At 38.2% G+C, this 7,500-nt stretch overlaps 1 protein-coding gene across 5 annotated transcripts in view; it reads right to left on the reverse strand.

Annotated features, from left to right (window-relative positions):
* Positions 1-5,924: 5,924 nt before the first annotated feature.
* The window catches only part of LOC144957739 (solute carrier family 22 member 15-like), a 44,138-nt gene continuing 42,562 nt past the window's right edge, over positions 5,925-7,500 (reverse strand). For 3 of the 5 annotated variants that reach the window (XM_078889130.1, XM_078889133.1, XM_078889132.1), the window contains one exon: positions 6,170-7,500. This exon is cut by the window's right edge and continues 498 nt beyond it. In XM_078889130.1, the coding sequence (XP_078745256.1) occupies positions 6,600-7,500 (901 nt within the window). In that variant the 3' untranslated portion in view covers positions 6,170-6,599. The other 2 variants (XM_078889129.1, XM_078889128.1) reach the window with 1 other exon arrangement.

Below are 7,500 nucleotides of genomic sequence, written 5' to 3' on the forward strand. Positions count from 1 at the left end.
CTCTCTCTCTCTCTCTCTCTCTCTCTCTCTCTCTTTGTTACCAACTGTAGGTCTGACTATCCTGGGCGTTGCCGTGTTGATGGGCCTGGCTCACTCCGTCCCGTGCATCGACGGTTGTACAGCGGCCTGTGATATTGCAAATAGAAACTGCGAAGAGGCCTTGGTTTTGGGCCCACTCTGCGAAGCAACTTACAGTAAGTCTAAATCAATGGCAGTGATCTATATTCATATTTTCGTCCAACAAGTCATCAATCACATGATTTGTTGCTGTCCAACGATTGGATATTTCTTCAGAAATGTAAACACGCTGCTTTGTTTCTGAAACATAAAAGCATCGAAGAAGAAAGGCAAGACAAAGGGAACTGGTTCAAATTGGGAACTGAAGCTTCCACAAATAATCCACCAACATTCCTAAAAATTCCCACCTTGGCACAAGCAAAAGGTCCCGCTAGAGTAATAATGTTCACAACTAAAAGCAATAATAGTTTAAAAGGGAATGATGTTTTACAAAGGAAAAAATATCATCTCTCATAAAAGGTATTAGACATTTGACTGTCTCCCTCCCAGCTAAAGACCCTAACCAAGACTTGGGAAAAATTGAGCAATCTCAAATCAAAGAGAGAGAGAGAGAGAGAGAGAGAGAGAGAGAGAGAGAGAGAGAGAGAGAGCAAAATGGAAAGGGAAACCAGATGTTAAAAGTATGATATTCCTTCTCCACTATAAAGCATATAAACTCAACGTAGACATGATATTACTGGATACAAATTTTATTTTAAGCATCTTAGTCATCCCGACTTATTACTGTTTTGAGACGAGGGGTCATGTATGGGCAATGTACAAACAATGATATAATACAAGGAATGCATCGGGCTCAAAACTCTTCTTCAGACAATAGGGAATGAGATTAGCGGAAGAGTAGCGTCCCTTGATTGGACGTCACCCATAGTCTGTGACGTCACCGGCGGAAAAGTTATTAGAGAGAGAACGTCATGTTGGTTGTGCGCATGCGTCTCTCGGCGAGGACGAGATCGCATGCGCACAACCAACATGACGTTCTCTCTCTAATAACTTTTCCGCCGGTGACGTAACAGACTATGGGTGACGTCCAATCAAGGGACGCTACTCTTCCGCTAATCTCATTCCCTATACCAAATAATATATTTAAAAAGGTAATTTTAAAAATCACGCTTTCCGCCACCCCAGCATTAGATACCGTCGCTTGAGCATCCCATGAAGGAATTAAGATAATCCATTAAACAAGATGTCTGATGTCAACAGGAATCACCCATGTTGTCCAAAGCGAGCAAATTGGGGGTTAATAATCTTGCTCAAAGTAAACAACGGAATTGCTTAAAGTGGAGCTTGAACCCCTGGACATTCCGTGTCACAGTGCAATGCTTTTACCACTCGATCGGCCACTTCTCCGTAATAATTCAGGTTAACTCTTTCAGCGCTGAGACTATATTCGCATTTCCGTCACAAAATGGCTGACACCTGATTGAGGCAGCGTGAGAATGACAAGCTAAGACAAAGCGACATTCGAATTCGGGGCAAAATCTCAATTAAAATACCCCTCAGGGCCAATTGAATGTTCTGATAAAAGAAATGATACTACCACTGGTTCAATTTATCGTACTTTTGTAGAAAGTAGGATTGGATTACATTTTTATTTTTGCCTTTCAAGACTGGTCGCACTGTGCGGCCATTGGTTAGAAGAACAGATTATGCGCTGGACGTACAGTGCGGCCAACGGCGCTGAAAGAGTTAAATCGAGATGAACAGATGGGTTAAGGTAGATTTAACGCGAAGCATTAGGGTTTTAACTGTTCTATTTTTGTTGTTGTTCGCAATAGAAAGCACTTGGGTCCAACAAGTTCCACGTTTAGTGTTTTGCCTTATTTTCTACAGCTGTTATGTTCATTTTTGGACATTTATTTTTTGTGCGGCTTTTTGGTCTTGTGTTATGACCCTCGCTTTCGGATCAGAAGGTCCTGGGTTCGAGCCTCGAATGGTAGAGTCCTTGGAAAAGGACTCTTAATCACATTCTCTCACTGTACCCAAATGTAAATTGAGTACCTGGCCGTTAAAATCGTTGTCTCTGTCGGAAAAAAAGGTATTATCCCCGAACAGGCGTCTATTCTCGTTCTTTATGTTACGTGTTGCTGTTGCTGAATTGGGAACATTTGTAAAGCGCTTTGAGCACGTTTAGTGGATATTGCTTTATATAAAAGCTCAACTTTTTTTCTTTGTTTTTTTTTTTTATTGATTTTTTAAAAATGTGCTCTTAACCCGGTCCTTATCACCAATTGGAAAATCGTCACATTTGTTACGATTCAACCGTCACTTTTCTCATCCAGATTTCATTTATTTTTGCGATAGTTATAAAAACATTCTGTAATAGAAGAGCTCATATTGTCGAACAATAGTATGTACAAAATGTGCTTGTGACTTTTCTGTTTGAGTAAGAAATGTCTGGTGTTTTTTTGTTTTTTGTTTTTTGTGTGTGTTGGGTGGGTACGAAGTTTTGGGGAAAATTTTGAAAATGGCTGGTAAGGAGAAGGTTAAAAAGCTCTCGTTTTCTAATCCATTTTATTTCAACAGGTCACTGTCAAACCGAATGTTCCTCCATGTGTGCATGTGACCTCTCCTGTCACGTGGAGTGTCAGCCTGGCAAGGAAGCGTGCGACGCTCGGGCTGGGGAGAACGTGGTTTTCAAGCTGGAATGTGCTGCCCAGAACGATGACTGCATTGTCAACTGTCACGCCGTGTGTGCAGTACAGACAACCTTCCAGATTGTGACAGGCGCTCTCTCTGGAGGTGTCCAGGAGACAAACAAATGAAGTGCTGTGCCTTATAATATTAGTAAACTCATAGCCTGACCGTAGCTTTCGTAAACTTATAAATAGTGTGCGCTTGAATAAGAAGCTCACAGCATTGCCATCTGGAAATATAGATAGAACGAAGATGAAGTCACTTAAGCCTTGTTATTATATTTTGCCATCTGCGTTTGTGAGTGATTCTCACTAAACTGTTTGAACCAGACTATAAATGTTCAAGGTTACACATAGGTTTGTGTGTTGGTCCGTTATACTTCCGGATGGAAATGTTATGAGCTTCTTAGCCATGCGCATACTATCTATAAGGGACCAACACACAAAACGACGTGTAACTTTAAACGTTTATAGTCCGGTTAATGCAGTTTTGTGAGAAGTACTCAAAAACGCGGATGGCAAAAACAATAACAAAGGCCCGAGTGACGTCATCGTCGATCTATCTATAAGATAACGATGGCTACGATATCAGGCCACGAGATTACAAAGGCTACAGTGTGAGGCTATAAATAAATTAATGAAGGCGACGGCCAGACACTGGCCCAAAATGTAATTGATAAAATCAATGCTTTTTTTATGTTTCCACGTACGCATTTATCATTCATTAATGCATTCTTTGTTTTTGTCTGTGTTGTGAACGATATAGGGAAAAATCCATTGAAACCATTGAAAATGTCTATAAGATTAATAAATAAGGTCAATCATTATCTTATCTGACTTATTTATATGAAGGCTTGCCAACTTTAAATCTTTAGGAATTATTAGCTTCAACAGTCGTAACGTCACTTCCCTCGTAATGACCCATGGTAACTTAGTAACTGGCTCTAAACTATGGGAACAATGGCGGACGCCCTTATGAACTATTTCTCAGACGGGCATAAAAGAGTATCCAGAGGGAAAAAAACACAGTTTATAAATCTGATCATGTTTTGACTTTTACACATTCTGATCACAAGACATATGAAAAGTTCTAGCCAGCATGAAGAATAAAAAGTACCGATTTTCTTTGTTTAGAACCACGATGGCCGCCGTTGCTGGGCGACGTGACATCAGACTATTGAAACCAATTCTTATGGCAAAAGAGTAACCATTGTACTTAAGTTCCTAAACAACTAAATATCCCTTTGTGGTTGTCAAGCATCCCTCCAAGTTTTGAAATTGATATAAGCACTGACACTAGATATTAAAAAAAGAATTGAGCTTTTATATAGCGCAATATCATCTAAACGTGCTCAAAGCGCTTTACAAGGGGTCCCTAGTCAACAGCAACACTTAACATGTAGGACGGACATGATGCCTGTTAGGCGATATTATATTTTTTTTCGGTACAGTTCAAGTGATCAATGTGCGTTTCTCTTGTGGGTTGATAAGAATTATGAAAATGTGACATTAAAGAAATTAAAAGTTCTATTTAATAAACTTGATTTAGGAGAATATAATAGTTTTTTTTATATAACGCAATATCCACTAAACGTGCTCAAAGGGTCCCTGACCAACAGCAACACGCAACATATAGAACAAGACACGATGCCTGTAAGGCGATATTATCCTTTTTTTCGATAGAGACAACGCTGTTAACGGCCGGGTACTCATTTTACACCTGAGTAGGGTGAGAGAATGTGAGTAAAGAGCATTTTCCAAGGACTAAACTATAAGACTAGCGAGGCTCGAATCCAGGACATTCCGATCCGAAAGCGAGTGTCATACCACAAGACAACATAGCCGCATATAATAGTTATCTAAGTTTTATCGGGTGTCAATTTCACTGCTGTCGTTAGTAGAAAACTGCAGGGGGCTGCCTGAAGCCGGTGATCGTGAAAATACTAACGAAAGGAGAGGCTTCGTACGGGAACAAAACAGACAACGGACGTTTCGAGAACAAACAAACCCTTCGTCAGCACAACAATACACAAAGTAACGTGGAAATCAAATAAAATAAAATTCAAAATAACTTGTATAGTTTTTTTTCACGTTAATTTGTGTATTGTGCTGACGAAGATTTTGTACCTGAAACGTCCATTGTCTGTATTGTTCCCATACGAAGCCTCTCCATTTTCTCACTTTCGTTAGTATTTTGGCTGTCGTTAGTATAACTTCCAGTGTAGCTGAATTATGGCATCTTGTGGTCAGATCTTATTTGGATGAAAATATGGCTCGGCGTTGGAATAGACCCATAGATAACCACGCCTCTCGGACAGTTATCATAATGTAAACAATGGTAGTGATTGGCTAACATAAGATACTACACAGGTTTTTACTATCGATGGTATGTGTCTAAGTAAAATACCCACTGTTTTACCGCTTGATCAATAGAACCAACACAGAAAACTATGTCTATTTAAACGTTTATAGTTTGATCGAGAAAATCGTGTGATAACTAGTCACCCATTTGGCGGTATAAAAACAATAACAATAATCAAAGAGAGGTTGATTTCATTCACGTCATTGTTTATAAACAACCAACTATGTTTGTCCGAGCACGTGTGAAGGTGTGTCACAAATTCCATGTTTTGATTGGTCAAAAATCTACTGGTTAATTATATCCCTCGAACCATGGGAATCAACCAACTATAAATTCTTTTAAATCGAAACTAAAACATTTCCTTTTCACGTCTACCTATTATTAATCTGAGACATACCTTATGATTTTAACCCTATGTGTGAATATTGAATTGTGGGTCTGCGTGTGTGTGTGTGTGTGTGTGTGTGTGTTTGTGTGTGGTGGGGGGGGGGTTGTAGGTTGTGGCAACAGAGATGCATTTTTTTTCAACCAATGTAAAGCGCATTGAGCATTATATGATTTTGAAAAGGCGCTATACAACTGCCATCCATTATTATTATTATTATTATTATTATTATTATTATTATTGTTATTATTATTATTATTATTATTATTATTATTATTATTATTATTATTATTATTATTATTATTATTATTATTATTATTATTATTTTTATTATTATTATTATTGTTATTATTATTATTATTATTATTATTATTATTATTATTATTATTATTATTATTATTATTATTATTATTATTATTATTATTATTATTATTATTATAACACAAGGAAAAAACACAGATCACCCTCTCCTCCGAAGCTCTAAGTTTTATTGTATTCCTGAGTATAATAATTCATAGGTTACTCATCGCAACAACAAAATTATATTGTTGATGCACTGCGTCTAGGTAAATACTCACAACATCCACCAGCCGACAAGAACAACAACAACAACAACAACAAAAAGCAATAGATACATAAATACCCAAATTTTCATTGTATTTTTTTTTTGTTGAAGAAGGGTTTTGAGCCCGAAATATTCCGTGTTTGATATTTTGTTCTTTTTGGAAGCTGTTATATTCATATTTTCTTTATTACTTTTTACAGTTCTCGTCTTCTAGTAGCTTAGTATCACTTTGATAAAAATACTTGAGGAACTAAAAAGGAGAGTGTCATAGCCCTGATCATTTTAATCTGAAATTCATTTTGATCCAACCGACGTGCACTAATTTGCAGGTCTGATAACCCAATTCATTGTTTGTAAAAGAAATCTAAAAAATAACTGACGCAAAATATTGTCTTTAATAAGCATGTTAAACTAGGCCCATTAGTTGGTTCGGATGTCAGACCTGCACGTATCATACAACCCAGCATATCACTATATTGAGGCGGCGGTGAGTCAAACATTGATCTCATGAAGGAAAAAAAAGATAAGATAGTTTTCTAGATAGAGTTCGATTCATGCTGCTTGATTTTCCTTTTTCTAGTTTGGTTTGGTTCCATTGTCAACGACAAATACACCACTATCAATACCTCCAACACCACTGCCACCTTTACAAACATCCTTAGCCTCAACAACATCGTCTTCCCACGTATCCTTTAACGGTTTTCCCTTCGTCTCCGGGAAGAAAAGAGTCAAACCAGAACAAACTGCAGCCACAATCGCCATGACCAGATAGCAAATATATAGCGTCTTGGGATCGGTCGGGATGAGGTATGGCGCACAAACTCCTCCAAGAGCCGAAAACAGAAACCTGAAGCTGAGGGCCGTACTACGTACAACGGTGGGGAAGAGTTCTATAATAGACGTCAACATGACAACCCACGCAATGAATGTACATAGCTTGCTAGCCATAACCAATGTAGTAATTCCGTAAGTCTTTATTTCTTCGGAAGCTAGAATATCCAACGCCACGATTCCAAATAAACTTAGAGAGGTAAGGGCAAACATTACGACCATCGTCGGTTTTCTTTGAAATTTATCCGCTAAAAAGAAAGCAATAAAAGAAACAGGCAAGTCGCAGACGTTGAAGATAATTAAGTTAATGAAAACATTTCCCGGAAGAGCAGCCATGCCAAAAGTAAAGCTGAGGTAAATGAGGTCAGTTGAGAAGAAGAAAAACGCGATGATTATGGTGGGGAATCTGTATCCTTTTCTGAAAAGGTGAATGACGGTGTAAGACGGTTTGTTCTTTTCCTGCATATTCTTCTCAATCACAGAATCAATCTTCTCATCTTGAGGCATCGGCGTCTTGTTGGATTTGGCTATTTTGGAAATAATATCCATGACCTTTTCTTTAGTTCCGTTGACTGAAGTCCATCTGACACTTTCAGGCAGCCAAATAAGGACAGGAAAAAACAGCACAAATCCGATGACAGCGGAA

This window comes from Berghia stephanieae, chromosome 12, assembly GCF_034508935.2.
Source record: "Berghia stephanieae isolate SIO BIC M18660-M18661 chromosome 12, UCSD_Bste_1.3, whole genome shotgun sequence".
Classification (NCBI taxonomy): domain Eukaryota; kingdom Metazoa; phylum Mollusca; class Gastropoda; order Nudibranchia; family Aeolidiidae; genus Berghia; species Berghia stephanieae.